The following is a 15,888-nucleotide window of genomic DNA, read 5'->3' as shown; positions in this document are numbered from 1 at the left end:
CTGTTCTCCCTCAGACAAGTCTCTAGCTGTATCTACTACCCTAATCCGTGACCGTGTATCCTCAGGCTGGCCTTCCCCGCGAGACTGAGCTCCCTGACCCCGGCAGAACTGACACAGACAGGGGTGGCAAATGAATAAATGAATGAATGAATGAGCAACTGGGTAGCCAGAGCAGGTCAGAGACACATTTCACTCCATTGATTCCCCAGCGCCTAGATCCATCCCTGGACATCGCAGCTCATGGTGGGGGCCCCACTCCAAAGCCCCTGCCTCACCTCTTCACCCAGTAGTGTGTCTCCTTGCTCTTCCAGTTCCTTCTTCCTCTCCCCCTCCCTCATTTGCTCTGAATCCTGCCCCTCAAGACCCCTCTTTCCATGTGTCTGCGCCCCACCCTGGGATATTTTTCACTCTCTCCACACTGAGTCCGGAGGGAGCTCCTTGAGAATAGAAATCATATTTTATCTATCTCGTGTCCCTCAGCATCCTCATGGCCACATTTGACAAACACTGGCTGAATGAGGGAGTGTGTGACGACTGTGACGGGCCCAGCTCCCTACTTTATGGGACAGACCCAATGAGGCAGGATCTGTTCTCTTAAGTACCCGAGCAGTCTCGGCCGTTAGGGGCCAGGTGTGTGCCAGGCACCGAGTCAGGCGCTTCCCCCCACGCCACTTCTCACTCTTTGTCCTCCCTCCGCCTCGCCCTCAGACCTGGGAGTTTTCCTGTATCATTTGCTGCCCTGCCCTTTTGTGCTGACGTGTTATGGATAGCCGGCTGCCCCACCCCCACTCCCACCTGTAGTACGGCCCTGGGTGCTGAGCACTTACGGGCTCCACCTTACTTAACCCAAACAGCCTATGAGGTGGGCAAACTGTTATCTGAAGGAAAAAAGGTCCAAAGAATGGTGGTAATGGGTCCAAAATCATACCTCTGAGTATCAGTGCACCCAAATCCCAAGCCTATTATACAAATAACCAGACCATCCAGACCATCTGGATGTTAAATGCTCTAAACTCCGAACACCATGCCAGACACCAGGCCTCCTGTTTATTAAAAGGGAGGAGGATGCCCCGGCTGGTGTGGCTCAGGGGGCTGAATGCCAGTCTGTGAACCAAAAGGTGGCAGGTTCCATTCCAACTCAGGGCACATGGCTGGGTTGCAGGCCAGGTCCCCAGTTGGGGCTGTGCGAGAGGCAACCAATTGATGTTTCTCTAGCACATCAATGTTTCTCTCCCTTTCTCTTTCCCTTCCCCTCTTTCTAAAACATTACTAAAATCTTAAAAAGGAAAAAAAGAAAGCAGCAGCCCTGGCCAGTGTGGCTCAGTTGGTTGGAGCGTCATCCCATAGACCAAAAGGATGGGGGTTCGATTCCCAGTCAGAGCACATACCTAGGTTTCAGGTTTGATCCCAGGTCAGGTATGAATGGGAGGCAACCAACAGATGTTTCTCGCATTGATGTTCCTCTCTCTCTAAAATCAATAAACATATTTTTAAAAAGTGAGGGAGGAGGAGAGAGTGGAACTTCCTCTTCAGCATGTTCATCTCACAGAGTTCACTCAGGAATGTGAAGTCTGTTTGGAGAAAGTCCAGCCATTATTAACATAACGAGAATGGTTTGTGCAACATCGATGTGACCTGGCAGCCAAGGAGCCTGGACTGGAACGCACATGCATGAACAATGGCGACTCCACTGTACCAGTCAGTGGGAGTGGCAGATCCCATTGAGTGAGCGTGTGTACTGTGTGGCCGTCATTCAAAATGACTGAGTAGAGCAAAATTTGATGAATCTGCATCAAATTGCATTAAGCTTGAACATTCTTCCATGGAAACTATTCAGATGATTCAGAAGGCCGCAGCTATGGGCAATTGGTGATTGGCAGCTTTCTCACAACAACACACCCACTCATGCGTCATATCTGTTGCAGTTTTTTGGTGAAATATCAACTCACCCAGTTGACTCAGTCCCCCTACAGCCCAGATTTGGCACCCTGAGACTTCTGGCTTTTCCCAAAACTAAAATCACTTTTAAAAGGGAAGAGATTTCAGACTGTCAATGAGATTCCAGAAAATACAATAGGGCAGCTGATGGCCATTGAGAGAACTGTTTGAGGTCCCAAGATGCTACTTGGAAGGGGACTGAGGCGTCATTGTCCTATGTGCAATGTTTCTTGTATCTTGTATCTTCTTCAAAGAAATGTCTCTATGTTTCATAGTACATGGCTGGATACCTTCTGGACAGACCTTGTATCATTCCTATCCACCTAGTTGCACAGGCCAGAACCCTGCAAGTCCCCTGGGTTTCCCTAACTTCCTCCCCGAATACATCCAATCCCAAAATAAGTTTTGTCCATTCTATCTCAAAATATCGCCACTCCATCTGCTTTTCCACCATTCCTCACACTCACTACCTGAGTTCTGGCCAGCATCAGCTCTTAACCACAATTGGGTCTCTTCTTTGCCTCAACATGACATCATCACAATGCTATCTGTTTTAAAAAGATTTCATTTATTTATTTTTAGAGATGGGGAAGAGAAAGAAAGGGAAACATTAATGGGTGGTTGCCTCTCCAGTGCCCCCTACTGGGGACCTGGCCTGCGACCCAGGCATGTGCCCCCACTGGAAATCGAACTAGAGATCCTTTGATTCACAGGCCTGTATTCAATCCACTGAGCTACAAAAGCCAAGGCACAATGCTATCTTTAAAACATAGACCTGGCAATGCAATTCTCTCACTTGTCCTTCAGTGACGTCTGGATGACTTTGTCCTCAGGATAACTTCCAGATTCTTTATCTTTTTTTTTTAAGGCATTTATTCCCTCTAGCTGTTAAGGTTCACACAGGCTGTTCCTCTTCGCTAGAACACCCTCTTCTCATTTCTACCCACTTGGTTCGGCTGGAAACCTTTCTGAGAGCCCCCTCTTCCACGGATTAGTTACCTCTGACATGTGCTTCCACAGACTTCTCACATTTCAGTAATTAACTAAAATGCTCCTTTGTAATTGCCTGCTCATTTGATTCTACCTCACTAGTCAGTAACATCGTTAACTCGTTCACTTATTTGTTTATTATTTTACCTTGAGAGAGAGAAGCATAGATCTGTTCCGCATTTGTTTGTGTTCATCGGTTGTTTCTATACGTGTGCTGCCAAAGGATGGGCCTCAACCTTAGTGTATCAGGAGGACGTTCTAACCAACTGAATAAACCAGCCAGGGCTTGTTCACGCTTTTATTAATTAAACAGTATATACTCATTGTTAACTGTGCCCTATATGCCCGACAAAGACCGACACCTCGCCTTGAAGGACAGGACCGGTCTCCACCTGTGGAGATTACCGCGTCTCAGAGCAGTAGGCTGTACCCTAAGCAACCACACAATCCAATGACCTTCGCCAACCCGTGATGCCGCACGGACTTCTGGGAATTGTAGTCTCCAGATTCCAGCCACTCTAAGGCGCAGGCCGTATAAAGCCGTTTTGCTATCAATGCGCATGTCCTGGGAGGCGGAGTGGTGGCCCTGCGCATGCCTGTAGGGTAGGGTGCAACCGAAAGGCGGTGCGCTGTGGAGGCGGGGATTCCGGTGCTTCTGGCTTTGGCGACTGAGCTCTATCTGTTGGGATGGCGGGCAGGGGAAAGCTAATTGCGGTGATCGGAGACGAGGACACGGTGACTGGCTTCCTGCTGGGCGGCATAGGGGAGCTTAACAAGAACCGCCACCCTAATTTCCTGGTGGTGGAGAAGGATACTACCATCAATGAGATCGAAGACACTTTCCGGTACGGTAGCTAGCGAGGCCAGAATGGGACCCTCTGTTGCCGATGGGAGCACAGGGAAAAGGAGGGGGCGGCGCGGGGACCAGAGTCTTGGGGCTTCCAGACCCTGTCCGAAATGTGAGTTCCCCCCTCGGGGGTCAGGGAGATCGGTCCGCCGGCCCTTCCTGAGAGAAGTCCTTCGTGCCCCAAATTCCCTTCGGGGGCTACGTGGGGTTCACGAGCTCCCATCTCACATGACCGTGTGTCAGGAAAGAAGGGGAACGAGCTTGTGGCGGGCACCGCCCCTCGGCGCAACCTGCCCTGCTAAGGTTCGGCGTACGCAGCGCCCGGGACCCGGATGCGGGCAGTCTTTGCTCCTCTGCACGGGTCTCCCAGTTCACCTGTAGACCAGGCTCCGGGTGTTGCTAGCACTAGGCTCTCCTGCCCCAGCGAACACTTAGGCGGCCCTGAGCTTGGGCTTTCTTGTATTTCGTCTGCCTTACAGGCTCAGAGTAGTCCTGTTACGATCAGGGTTGTTATTTGCACTTACGCGGGGGAAAACTTAAGGCTCGGAAAGGTTAAGGCACATACCAAAGTCACATGATTTGGAAGAGACGGAGTAGGGATTTAAACCCAGTCCCAAACCTTTCTGCGCCTCTTAAACCAGGTCCACAATCTGCTTTTGCCGCTCTCCCCGGTCTATCTGGAAATTTCCCACTGTCCCGGGCACAGTGGGCAGAATATCAGTACTGGGTCCTGCTCTCCACAGGCATGTCCCTAAATTCAGGCAGTGCCATGGTGATTAGAATGGAGGACGCCCCCCCCCCCCCCGTTCTTTCCCTCACCCCTTCTCCAGGCCCCTGCTGCCAAGTCCCGGAAACAAAGCACTTGCACTCGTTTCACCCTCAACGGCCCAGCCCTGAGCTGCTGCCGGTTGAGACTGGTTCGTGTTGGCCTCGGACTGACAGGGACAGACCTGGGAGGCTGATCTCAGCCAGTCTCTGAGCGGTCTGGTAAAGCGACCCCAGTTGTCATGGGAGAAGGGCAAATTTCACTTCAAGAACTTGCCATGTTTCCGACCAAAAGGGGCATCGGAGATCAAGTCTAACCTACTCCAGTGTCTGGCACGGAGGAAGTGCTCAGTAAATCGTTTTTTTTAATTATTAATATTAAATTTCTTGGGGGTAACATTGGTTAATAACATGAATTTTCAGGTGTACAACTTCCTAATGCAAAGTAGTTTTAATGGATAGATGAATGAACGGGTGGGTGGTCCCAAGAGAGGAAGATCCCAGTGCCAAGTCCCCTCTGTGTGGAAAGTGTGATCCCTGTTACTGATTTTCCTCTTACCGTGTTGTGTTTGGGGCTCATGGCAGACTTCCCCAGTAACCCATCCCTGTCCTCATCACTGTGGACTTTGAGGTCTCTAGGGGTCTTATCAAACCCCCCCTTTTTAAAAAATTCAGTTTGCTTTCCTTTGAAAAGTTAATACGTTCATGTGGTTTGCAAGTTAATACTTAAAAGGTTTACACGTTGTCTCACTCCCATCCCTGTCCTCTTCTACCTTCTTACTTCCCTCTTCCCCCCATGGATACGCACTTAGCTTCCTTCCATGTCATCTTTATGCAAACCCAAAGGGACGGATGTACTTACTGTCCTCTCCCTTTGTTACACAAAGGCAACATATGGAACACACTGCTCTGAACCCTAATCTGCAATACCAGTGCACTTAGGAGCTTTCTAAGCAGGAGAGGTAGAAGCCAACCCTGACCATGGACCCTAGCTTCTGAATGAAATTGGTTTTGGAGAGGATGGAGAGTTTTGTGTAGTAGCCTTTACCCCGGTCTCCTGTGCTCTCTGGGTGAAGTTCATTCACCCCCCTGCAGCCCAGCCGCTAACTCAGAGTGGGCTGCCATGGTCTCCCTTCTCATGTCTCCAACAGGCAGTTTCTGAACCGGGATGACATCGGCATCATCCTCATCAACCAGTACATCGCAGAGATGGTGCGGCATGCCCTTGATGCCCACCAGCGCTCCATCCCGGCTGTTCTCGAGATCCCGTCCAAGGAGCACCCCTATGACGCTGCCAAGGACTCCATCCTGCGGAGGGCCAGGGGCATGTTCACGGCCGAAGACCTGCGCTAAGATGACGCCCCACCACCCTGCCGCCTCTCCCAGGCTTGCCATTGGCCCCTTTCTAAGTTTCAAGCTTCTGATTCCCAATTTCCTGCCCCTTCCCACTCCATTGAGAGGCTAGACGTGGTGCTTCCATGTTGCTGGGGCTCCGCCATTAAAATCGAGACTGGTCAGGGAACCGGAAGCTGATTGTCCTCCCTGCCCACTATCTCTTTCCTGTGCTGTTACAGTGTCACTGTTGCTGTTAAATTAAACGTTCTTCTCTCCAAATTGAGCCTGGGTGCTAGAAAGCACACGTGTGCAGTGAGGCTATTGGAGGGATTAGATGGTCAGGTCTGGAAAAGGTTCTGCTGAAGATCCGAGCGCAGAGGAGCGGGAGGCCATAACTCGAGAACTGGTCCTCTGAATCAAAGGCGACCAGCTCTGGCAGGGAGGAACGGGGGGAGGCTTGTGCCCAGACCCCTGGCTTCCCTACTTCAGTCTTGGTTGGGGGTGTAGGGGGCCCTGACCCAAGGGACGGAAGCAGAAAGCACAGGAAACCTGGAAGCCTGTGATACTAGACTGGGCCTGGGACCTGCAGAAGGTGTGGGGGTGGGGGCCCTCAGCTGGTGGGCCTGGCTTGAGGCTGCCTCAGCTAGCAAGGCGGGTGAGGCCTGCTGAGGGCATGGCGGGTAGAACCCTGGCCCTGTGTGAGGTGAGGCATGGTTGCCTGGTGACCGCCCCTGGGCAGCCACCTCCTGGCAGCAGGGCTCTGCTTGCTGTGCTCACCTCTCAGCCTTAGTGGCCCTGGTGCCTCTCCTTGCCACCATGATGCGGCAACTCAACATGGATACGGTGCGGCAGAACTTCTGGAAGGAAGAATATCTGAGGGAGAAGATGTTGCGCTGTGAGTGGTATCGCAAGTACGGGTCGATGGTGAAGGCCAAGCAGAAGGCTAAAGCTGCAGCCCGCCTGCCCCTCCACCTGCCCACTCTGCGTCCCGAAGCCCCACTCCCACCCTCACCTGCCCCCAAGGCAGGCCCTTCCAGGGTCCCCAGCCCTGCCCTGGAGGCTCCTGTGCAGTCGGAAATGTACCCCGTACTGCCAGCCACCCGGGCCCTGCTGTATGAAGGCATCTCGCACAACTCCCAGGGGCGCTACCGCTACCTCAACGCCCGCAAACAGGACATCCCGGAGATGCGCTACCGCTTCCCCATCACCACCAGCTTCACCTACGGCTGGCAGCTGGGTGAGCCCCAACCTGGACATTCCCTCACAAACACAGGCGCCTGCCGTGAGCCAGGCAGTGTGCCAGGCGCTGGGCACACGAGACACTCCTTTATGGGGCATCCATAAGAGCAAGGGAATGTCTGAGACGCAGAAGTTTCATGATGAGATTAGGGAGTGGTGGGGTGGGAGCTGGGTGCGGGGGTGTGCTCAGATGGGATGGTCAGGGAAGGCCTGACTGGGGACCGAAAGGCTGAGAGCTAAATGACGAGGAGGAGGAGGAGTTTGGGGGGTTATTCCAAGTGTGAGGGGAAGCCAGTGGAAGGTTTTAAGCAGGCAAGTACACTGATCTGCTTTTTGAAAAATTGCCTTGACTGCTCTGTAGGTGCTGGCTTTTGCAGGGGACAGTGTGGCTGGTGGGCGAGTTAGGCAGCTACTTTGAGTTTTCCTAGCAAGAGGCGGTAGCTTGGGCCAGGGTGAGTAGCAGAGCTGGGATAGGTTCAGGATACGTTTTCCGAGAAGAATCAATGGACCTTTCTGATGGACTGAGTGAAAGAAAGGGTAAGGATGCTGATGACACGCAGGTGTCGGGCTGAAGCCGCTGCGATGGGAGGACTGGGAGAGGAGCATGGCTGCAGGGCCTGTGAAGACGGATCAGCGCTGCGCTGGCCGTGTCAGTGGGGCGGCTGCGTGTGGACGTCACCCTCGAGCTAGGTCAGAGCTGAAGATGCAAATCTGGGGTGGGGGCCTCAGAAAGTCGGTGCTCTTTAAAACTCGGATGGGGTGAGCTCACTAGGGGAGCTCTAGATTCTGACGTGTGGCAGGAGGAGAGGCAGGGGCGCAGAGGGGTAGGGAGTTGGTGTCCATCTGGACCGAGCATGCGAGGCGGAGTCATGGTCACCAGTGGGGAGGGAGCGGAGCAGAGGCATGGTGTAGTTTGAGAAGAGCTAAGGTGTGGGGAGAGGAGCTCGCCAAGGGGTGGTGTCGGGCTGCAGGTGATGCTGTGTCCTTTTGTTCTCTGTGGCCTTGAGTTCCAAGTGAACGACTCAGCCGTGTTTTTCCCCAGCTGCTGTAGTGCCTGGGCAGAACAGGTGGATGGCAGGGGCTACAGGCAGTTCAAAGTTTGCCTGAAAACTCCCGCCACTTTCCCCAGGGCCCTAAAAGGGAAGTAAAGGGAATGATTTCCAGCCAAAGCGGGAGGTGGAAAGAAGCCCCAGTTGTCTCAGAGATGACTAGCTTTGTCTGTCCCTGTGAAGCAGCACTGGGTGCCCAGCCACCCACCCTGCAGAGGACCCAGGGGCTGGGGGCGATGACGGGGCACAGCCCAGTGGCTTTCTGCCATCACGGCGCTGGGCACCCCGCCTGCTCCATCCATGTTCCCACAGCCCCCGCCCCTCGGAAGCACTTTGTATTCTTGCTCACAGAGGGGACATGACGCGGTCAGATGCCTGGGGCTGGCAGATGGGACGCCGGGCTATGTGCAATGCTTTCCCAGGAACCCATCCCTGGCCTCCGACGTCTCTCCCCAGGCCCGCCAGTGAAGCAGGATATGACCTTCTGCAAGATGTGTCACATCGACTCATTCTTCCGCAAGAACGGGGCCTTCTCGCCCCTTGACCCCCGGGACCTGGCCCTCTGACCGCGAGTGGGCCGGGCAGTGTGCTGCGGGGCGGGAAGAAGAACTCACCCGCCACCTGGTGGAACGAAGCTGCCGTGTGTCTGTGTGTCTGTGTGTCTGGCTCTCCCAGGCCCTGAGGTTGCACTCTGGGCCTTTTTTTTAATGACTTTTCAAAAAAATGTTTTATTTTATTTTTAGAAAGAGGGGGAAGGAAGGAGGAAGAGAGGGAAACGTTGATGTGAGAGAGAAACTTGGATGGAGAAACACGGAGTGATTGCCTTTCACGTGCCCACAACCAGGGACCTGGCCTGCAAGCCAGGAATCAAATGGGCCTCGACCGTTTGGTTACAGGCAGGCGGGCACTCAGTCCACTGAGCCACACCAGCCAGGGCATGAGCCTTTTTGAAACAACCTTCGATCCGCAGGTTGCCCTCTTCCCTTAACCCCCACTTCTTTAATCATCCTTTTGAAGATTCGGCAGCCTTTAGAGAGACTGGGAAGAATGAGCACTACTCTCCGGGTACATGCTCCTCGGCGCCAGTGGGGCACAGTAGCTGCTGGAAGTTCTGGGTGTTTCTGGAGAGAGAGCGGCCTGTTATCCCAGATGTCAGGGAAGGGGGGCCACCACTATCCTGTAAACCTCTCCCCTGCACCCCCTCACCTGGCTCCGAGGGCCTGCAGCCTCCCTGTCCTCTCCTGGTGCACCTCCAGTTGCTCCCGCAGAGCGCTTCGCTGCCCCTCTATGTCCTGGGCAGAGCGGAGCCCTGAGCGCCCTTGCATCCCGGCCCAGCGGCCCAGGCTCAACGGAGCCAGCAGGAGGCAGCACCCAGACTCCCCCTACCCCACCTCTCCATGGGTGACAGCGCAAGTGCAGGACGCGTGCACTTCAAAGGGACCCAGCTAGCGCCGGCCAGACCCCTGCTCCTCACTGCCTTCTCCCCGGGGTCTTGCCTGTGACTGGAGCTGAGCTGGGCTGGGTGGGGGCCCCAGGGGGTGCACCCGGCAGAGACGGTTCCTCGCAATGTGAAGGCGGTCCAGGATCTGGTGTTGAGAGCTGTCAGCGGGCGGCGGCCACCTTTCTGTGCCCAGCCCACCAGTGGTCCCACCCAGGGCGGGGACGCACCCGGAGCCGCTGCTGCTCACGGTCCAGCCACCGCCGGCGCCTGGCCGCGCCCTGCAACTCCAGCAGCCGCTGCAGGGTCGACTCTCTCTGCGCTGCACTCAGGCCCCCCGAGGCCTTCTCCTTGCCTGGGAGCCCGGGCCATGCAGCCTTCGAAGCCTTGGGGCCCTCAGCAGCGCCCCTCTGCCCTTCAAGGGGGCCCGGGAACCTCACGGAGCCGTCAGCCCCCAGCCCCCTCGTTTCATCCACCTGCTGCTCCCCGGGACCTGGGCCCGCTCCCGAGTCCTGCAGCCCAGAGGGATTGCGCAGCAGTCCTGAGTGCCCCGGGAGAGCAGTAGGGCGCTCCTGCTGCTCAGAGTCCCTGGTACTCAAGGCCAACTGCATCACAGCTCCTGGGCTTGGGAGCTGCGGCTGGGCCGGGGGCCTCTGTAGCTGAAGGGGAGCCAGCGCCTTCCCTCGGCCGGCCCACTGCTCTCCCATGGCCAGGGCCTTGTCTTGTCTATGGCCGTGGGTCTTGTCCGGTGTCAGCTGGACGCCCCTTCCCCCAGGGCCTGGGCCCTCCCTTTTCCCAGACTGCGATATCTGTTCTCCCAGAGACTCGCAGAAGTCCCCCGGGCTTCCCCAGGATTTGCCTTCCTCCCGGGGTTGGGCAGGTGCCTCTCCCTGAGCCACCTCCCAGGCTTGTGAGACCCAGCCCCTGCCTGCAGAGAAGGGAAGGTCCTTCATTTCCTGGCTCTGGGGGGTCTCCTTTCTCGCGCACTCAGGGCAATTTTCTTTCGGATCTTGAAGAGCATCTTTGTCCTCACCCTGAGGGGTCTCCCACCCCAGACCCCCAGAGACCTCTTGTCCCAGAGCCTGAGCAGACTCCCCACTCCGAGCCTGGTTGGCCCTCCCTGTCTGAGTCTGAGGAGCTTCTTCATTCTCCCCCTGGGGGGCCTCCTCTCCCTGACCCTGGGGGGCCTCCTCTCCCTGACCCTGGGGGGTCTCTTCTCTCTGACTCTGTGGGCTCTCAATCCCCAGAAGTTTCTGAAGTTCTGTTCTGTCCTGGCTCAAGCTCCAGCCCAGCCCCTCGGTGGAATCTTGGGGTTCGGGCAGGCCTGAGGGCCCCATGGCTTCCTGAGGGGTCTTTCTTCCCTGTGGGCTTCCGGATGCCAGTGCGAGGGGCCTGTGGGTTGTGGGCTTGGCTTGGCCCCTCTCTTCCTTCAGGACCCAGTTCTGGGGGAGGAAGAGTGCTTTGTTCCAGGCTGGCAAGGGAATCCCTGTGCCAGGACCACTTGAGTGGGGGGAGTCTGGAGACCCCAGTGGCTTCCCCCAGGGGGCCTCACTTCCATTACGGCCCTTGCCTGATCCCTGAGTTTGTTACACCCATGTTACGAAGTGATGGTCCCTTCTTCCACCTGGCTGTGGGGGGTGCCCTGCCTGGACGCAGCAGCCTCCCCCAAGGCAGACCCCATCCACCCCTGCTGTCCGCAATCTGAGAGGGCCCTGGCCCAGGACCCTTTGACCCCTTCACCTTGAACTCTGAGTTTCCTGGTTTCCCAAAGCTGCTGCAGGGGGCGGAGTCCAGCTCTTGTAAGCAGCCTGAGGGAGAAAGATCGATGTGAGGAGCCCTCTGTGCAGGTGCAGCCCCTGACACATTCCACCTGAACTGCAACCAAGAAGCCTGGGGCATCCCCTGCAGTGACGGGGAGGAGGTGCCCAGAGAGTCGGTGTTTGAACTTCAAGGCTGTCATAGTTCATTGTTCCACCTTTATTTACTCAGCCTGATACGTGCTTGCTTAGAAGGTTTGCCTGCTTACAGCTGACCCCATCTTCCTCATCCTCCTGGCCAAGGCAGACCATCTCTTGGACACCTGTGCACTCTCCTCCTACCCCCGTGGGATGCCTCGGAGCAGGAAGGGCCTCAGGACACCCTCACTTTGCCCCAATGGGCCCATCCAGGCCCATAAGAAACCCAGTGCCGGGACCTCACTTGACTATCACTGAGGAAAACCCTCTTAGCTCTTTCTTGGGTTTCTGACAGCAAAATCAAATGAAATTCAGGAAGTAAAATTTTAGGCCAGAGCTGGGCCTCAAAACGGCAACGTCTTCCTAATTAACAAAAGGGATCTGAAAAGGAAGATGAGCTGTGGCTGCCCCCCTGCAGCTGGGGAGGGAGGAAAGTCACTCCGCATCCAGAAAACTGCGGGAAAGACCTTGATTTCACGAGGTCCTAGATGGAGGCCTTTCTCAGGAACAGCCCATCTTTACGCAGCAACATGGATGTGAGGATATTCGTAACAGGGACCAAGAGGGAATGTTCTCTGAAAATGCCTGTTTTTTTAACGGTTTCTGAGCCAAGGGGTCCGATAAGATTCCCAGGCCTTTAGAAATTATTGTCGCGAACGGAGAAAGCCTCCAAGCCCCTTCCTCTGTCATTCTGGTCTGTAGCCTCACTAGATCCTCTCTTTCTCTGGTAACAGTGTAAGTGATGTCCCCATATTCCCAAGTAGTCCCATCCTTGTAAAAATGTCTGTCAGCAGGAAAATCATCATTGGCACTTTCTGTCTCTCACGCACGATGGAGTAATTAAAAGCTCATGGCTTTGCTGGGTTTATGATTTAACAAATCCTTTGAGAGTCTGTTTCTTTCGAATGAACAGGGCCAGGGTTACGGCATCTGTCCCACTGGATTCTCATCGCCTGTTTGTGGTCACGCTCTGTCACTAGGCTGTGGTCCCAGAGACAAGGACCGAGGGACAAGGCCAAGACTCTCGTGCTCGGGTGCCCCCAGTGCCTGGCCTAAGGGTGGCCGACAGGCTATTCTGAGCATCCATGGACAGACATGCCACATGTCCCTCCCCTGAGCCCCAGCTGAACTTCAGAACCCTCCCAGATTCAGCACAGGAGACAGCTGCTGCCAATCAGGGGGTACTGTACGTAAAATAAAACCTACTCGTCCTCCCCGGGTGCCCCGACACCCAACAACAAGGTATGAGACAAAGAATGAGTGAGGACTTCCCCTGCCTCCTCCCAGGCTCGTCTGGCCACCCGAGCCCAGGGGCTCCCGCCAACTGGCTGCCGACCCAGCTGCCGACCCCTCCTGTCAACGTACCAGGTGTGGGCTCCGCAGGCAAGCCAAGGCTCTCCCACCTCGGGGCTGCGTCACTCCCAGCTGCCCCCGGACCTGGGGCCGAGGACCCGCCTGCTGCGTTCTGCCCCCTGCTGGAGTGCAACGGGCTCCGGAAGGGGGAGCACCTGCCTGCCAGTCCGCCCCCGCCCTCACCCCAGCAGGCTGCTGAGCCTTCCCACCCCAACATCCAGACTCAACCCAGGGCAGCCTGCCCCAGCGCCTGCGCCCACCACGATGCCGGGAGCTGGCCCCCAGGGGCTGTGGGTGCAGCTGAGGGGGAGCCCCAGGAGGAGCCTGGGCTGTGGAGGAGACCAGGAATGCGGCCCGAACTTGGTCACTTCGTGTGGCAACACAGAGTACACAGGTTCCCTGGGAGAAACACTCACCCCTCCAGGAAGCGACAGTGCTGGCTCAGGTCGTTCCCAGCCTGGGGTGATGAGCACCCGGAACTCTGGAAGGGTTTGGGGTGGCCTAGTCCCCAGGGCACCAGTGTGGTAGGCAGCCTTGAAAATGGCCCCCAGAGACCCCTCCTCCTGGCACCTATGCCCTTGAGTGACCCCCTCCCCTCCCCCTCCAGGTGAAGAAACTTGGAAAGGGTCCCTCCTGCCCAGTCCAGCCTTCACATCAGCCCGCTGTCCCAGCCGACAACATGGGCTGGACACGTCCTCCTCCTCCTCGGCCCGGAGACGGCTGCCGCCCTGCCCACAGTGCCTCGGCAGCTGGTGGCTGAGCTGCACTGGAGGCACATCACCGTTCCCAGGCACCACAGCACCCCTCTTCCTAGAGGGGTCGGCCAGCCACCGGCCCTGCAGGAAGGGGCTCGTGCTGGGGCCGCCCAGCGCCCCGTGTCAGAGGCACCCTGGGCATCAGCACCTCTGCCCGGGGCTCGGCCAGCCCAGCTTTCCTCCCACGCTGTGGCCATGTCCAAAGGCTTCTAGGCATGACCATGCAGCTGATGGGACCGAGCCACCTGTGAACTGTGGATTGGTGGTAACAGCCTGCCCAGAACCAGCAGGCCTTGCGCTCCGGGCGCGGCACTAAACCCTTCACGTGGACGAGTCCAAAGGTCCTGCCAGCCGCCCTCTGAGAAAGGTCTCCCCAGTTCATATATGGAGGCTTGCAGTCCCCACAGAGCATCAGAGCAGAGATCTGAACCAGATCCCTCTGCCTCCGGAGCCCACCCTCCTTCCACTTCCCTTACCACCACGATTGCCCGCCCCCCATGTCCACTGACCCCCCTGCTCACTCCGCTCACCCGCCGCCTGGGGTCCGCACCCATCCCACCACAGGGCTCGCTGTGCTGGCTCCACTCCTGCTGGGCCCAGTCCCTCAGGCCACTGACCTGGACCCGGGGGGGCCAGAAGAGGCCCAGCCCTGCCCCAGTTAGCAGCTCCAAGTCCCACAGGAGCTGCAGAGAGACGGGATGCCAGGACTCAGGGGGGCCCAGGACTGGGGGGGGGCCCACCCTGCCCTCTGCCACACCCCCACCCTGCCCTCTGCTACACCCCCAGCCCCCCCCCCACCTGCTCCTGGGCCCGCCGGCTCCGTTCCATCTCCAGCAGCACGGCAGGCAGCTCCAGGCCTTGGGGGCAGGCCCAGCCCTCTCGCACCTGGGGAGCAACGTTGGGTCAGGCCCCACAGAGAGCCTGTCCCTTCGGAGACAGTGCCCGGCCTCCCTCACCTGCCGCAGTGCGGCCCGGAGCTGGCCCAGGCCCACCGGGCACCGGAAGAGGCGCTGGTACAGAGCCAGTGCCTGCTCGGGGCTACAAGGGAGCCCTGGGTCCCCGGGCGTGGCTGCCCGCGCCATGGGGCAGGGAGCCGGCACAGATGACCCTCCCTCCTCTTTCCCTGTGCCCTTGCAGCCTGGACAGAGGACAACCAGGAGCTGCACACGGGAGCAAGGAGACGAAGCCTCTGAGCTCAATAATGCAGGACCCTGACATCTGAGCCACGGCCTGGACCCCTGCCAAGTCCCAAGAAGACGCAGGCCTGACTCTGAAAGGGTTTCTCGGTCTTGGAGGTGGCGGTGTAGGGTCAGGAGTGTGGCCCTACTGGGAGAGGTGTGTGCACGGGCTTGTCTGCGGTCCCAAACGAGCATCTGTTTTTCGTCCACACATGCACATGCACAGACGAAGTGACACTGTCGTATAGGCAACTAATGTGCTCAGTGCTGGCAGCAGCTGCCAACAGCGGGCTGTCCGCCAGGGCACCAGCGCTCCGCACGGTGACTTCCTCGCAGCAACACCCTGAAATAGGCGCTATCGTGCTCATTCCCATTTTACAGCTCAGAAAACTGGGCCCCGGAGAGTGAGCTGCCCTCACCAACATGTGCACTGTCTCCCTCACCTGGAGACGGGTGGCCAGGATACACAGGCCCTGGGAAAACATGGTCCCTGAGTGTGAGCTGTCACAGGCAGGACAATGGCAAGCGCTTCCCTAGTGCTGGTTGCAAACTGTCCCCATGCAGATCACTTGCTGCTCATGGGTCATTCTGCTCATCCCTTGCAATGCATCAGAGGACACAGCCGGTGTGGAAGAACCAGGGCAGGGAGCGAACACGTGAGAGAGCCTTCGATCCTCGCAGCCTCTGCCGTCAGGAGCAGACTCGCCTGCCTGCTGCTTCGTAACCACCCCACGGGACAAGGCAGCCCCAGAGGGCGGCCTCGGCAGAGCAAGCAGGCAGGAGACCTCAGTTCAGCCCAACTCTCTCCTTCACTCCTGTGTAAATATTAGGGAACTAGCCACGAGAATAGGGTCCCCCTTGATCTTTTAGCCAAGGTCCTGAAACACCAAGGTCACATAGCCGGTAGGTGGCAAAGAGAACTCAAAATAGAGTTCACTTTAAAAAGACAGTTTTGCCCTGGCCAGGTAGTTCAGGGGATCAGGGCACCGTTCTGACCCACGGTCGGGGCACACACAGGAATCAACCAGGGAATGCGTAAGTAGGTG

At 57.0% G+C, this 15,888-nt stretch overlaps 3 protein-coding genes across 3 annotated transcripts; 2 read left to right on the top strand and 1 right to left on the bottom strand.

Annotated features, from left to right (window-relative positions):
* Window positions 1–3,529: 3,529 nt before the first annotated feature.
* ATP6V1F (ATPase H+ transporting V1 subunit F) lies at window positions 3,530–6,158 on the top strand. The gene is made up of 2 exons (XM_037167762.2): window positions 3,530–3,773; window positions 5,692–6,158. The coding sequence occupies exons 1-2, from the start codon at window positions 3,616–3,618 to the stop codon at window positions 5,891–5,893; spliced, it is 360 nt and encodes a 119-aa protein (XP_037023657.1). The 5' UTR covers window positions 3,530–3,615; the 3' UTR covers window positions 5,894–6,158.
* An 87-nt stretch (window positions 6,159–6,245) lies between these two features.
* On the top strand, window positions 6,246–9,671 carry ATP6V1FNB (ATP6V1F neighbor). The gene is made up of 2 exons (XM_037167761.2): window positions 6,246–7,112; window positions 8,620–9,671. The coding sequence occupies exons 1-2, from the start codon at window positions 6,692–6,694 to the stop codon at window positions 8,727–8,729; spliced, it is 531 nt and encodes a 176-aa protein (XP_037023656.2). The 5' UTR covers window positions 6,246–6,691; the 3' UTR covers window positions 8,730–9,671.
* A 94-nt stretch (window positions 9,672–9,765) lies between these two features.
* Window positions 9,766–11,454, bottom strand: LOC128626145 (retinitis pigmentosa 1-like 1 protein). Its single transcript, XM_053657108.1, has 2 exons — window positions 11,342–11,454; window positions 9,766–11,043 (listed from the first exon to the last, which is right to left on the bottom strand). The coding sequence occupies exon 2, from the start codon at window positions 10,936–10,938 to the stop codon at window positions 9,766–9,768; it is 1,173 nt and encodes a 390-aa protein (XP_053513083.1). The 5' UTR covers window positions 10,939–11,043; window positions 11,342–11,454.
* Window positions 11,455–15,888: the final 4,434 nt, after the last annotated feature.

This window comes from Artibeus jamaicensis, unplaced genomic scaffold (assembly GCF_021234435.1).
Source record: "Artibeus jamaicensis isolate MK-2021 breed Jamaican fruit bat unplaced genomic scaffold, CSHL_Jam_final scaffold_3307, whole genome shotgun sequence".
Classification (NCBI taxonomy): domain Eukaryota; kingdom Metazoa; phylum Chordata; class Mammalia; order Chiroptera; family Phyllostomidae; genus Artibeus; species Artibeus jamaicensis.
The sequence above is the reverse complement of the archived record's forward strand: the minus strand, read 5'-3'. Positions and strand labels throughout refer to the sequence as shown.

Excerpts from the sequence above, each read along its gene's own strand:
- LOC128626145 (XM_053657108.1), bottom strand. The coding sequence starts at position 10,938 with ATGGGGCCCTCAGGCCTGCCCGAACCCCAAGATTCCACCGAGGGGCTG.
- ATP6V1F (XM_037167762.2), top strand. The coding sequence starts at position 3,616 with ATGGCGGGCAGGGGAAAGCTAATTGCGGTGATCGGAGACGAGGACACG. Across the intron at positions 3,774-5,691 it reads GAGATCGAAGACACTTTCCG|GCAGTTTCTGAACCGGGATG; the intron begins GTACGGTAGCTA and ends TGTCTCCAACAG.
- ATP6V1FNB (XM_037167761.2), top strand. The coding sequence starts at position 6,692 with ATGATGCGGCAACTCAACATGGATACGGTGCGGCAGAACTTCTGGAAG. Across the intron at positions 7,113-8,619 it reads CACCTACGGCTGGCAGCTGG|GCCCGCCAGTGAAGCAGGAT; the intron begins GTGAGCCCCAAC and ends GTCTCTCCCCAG.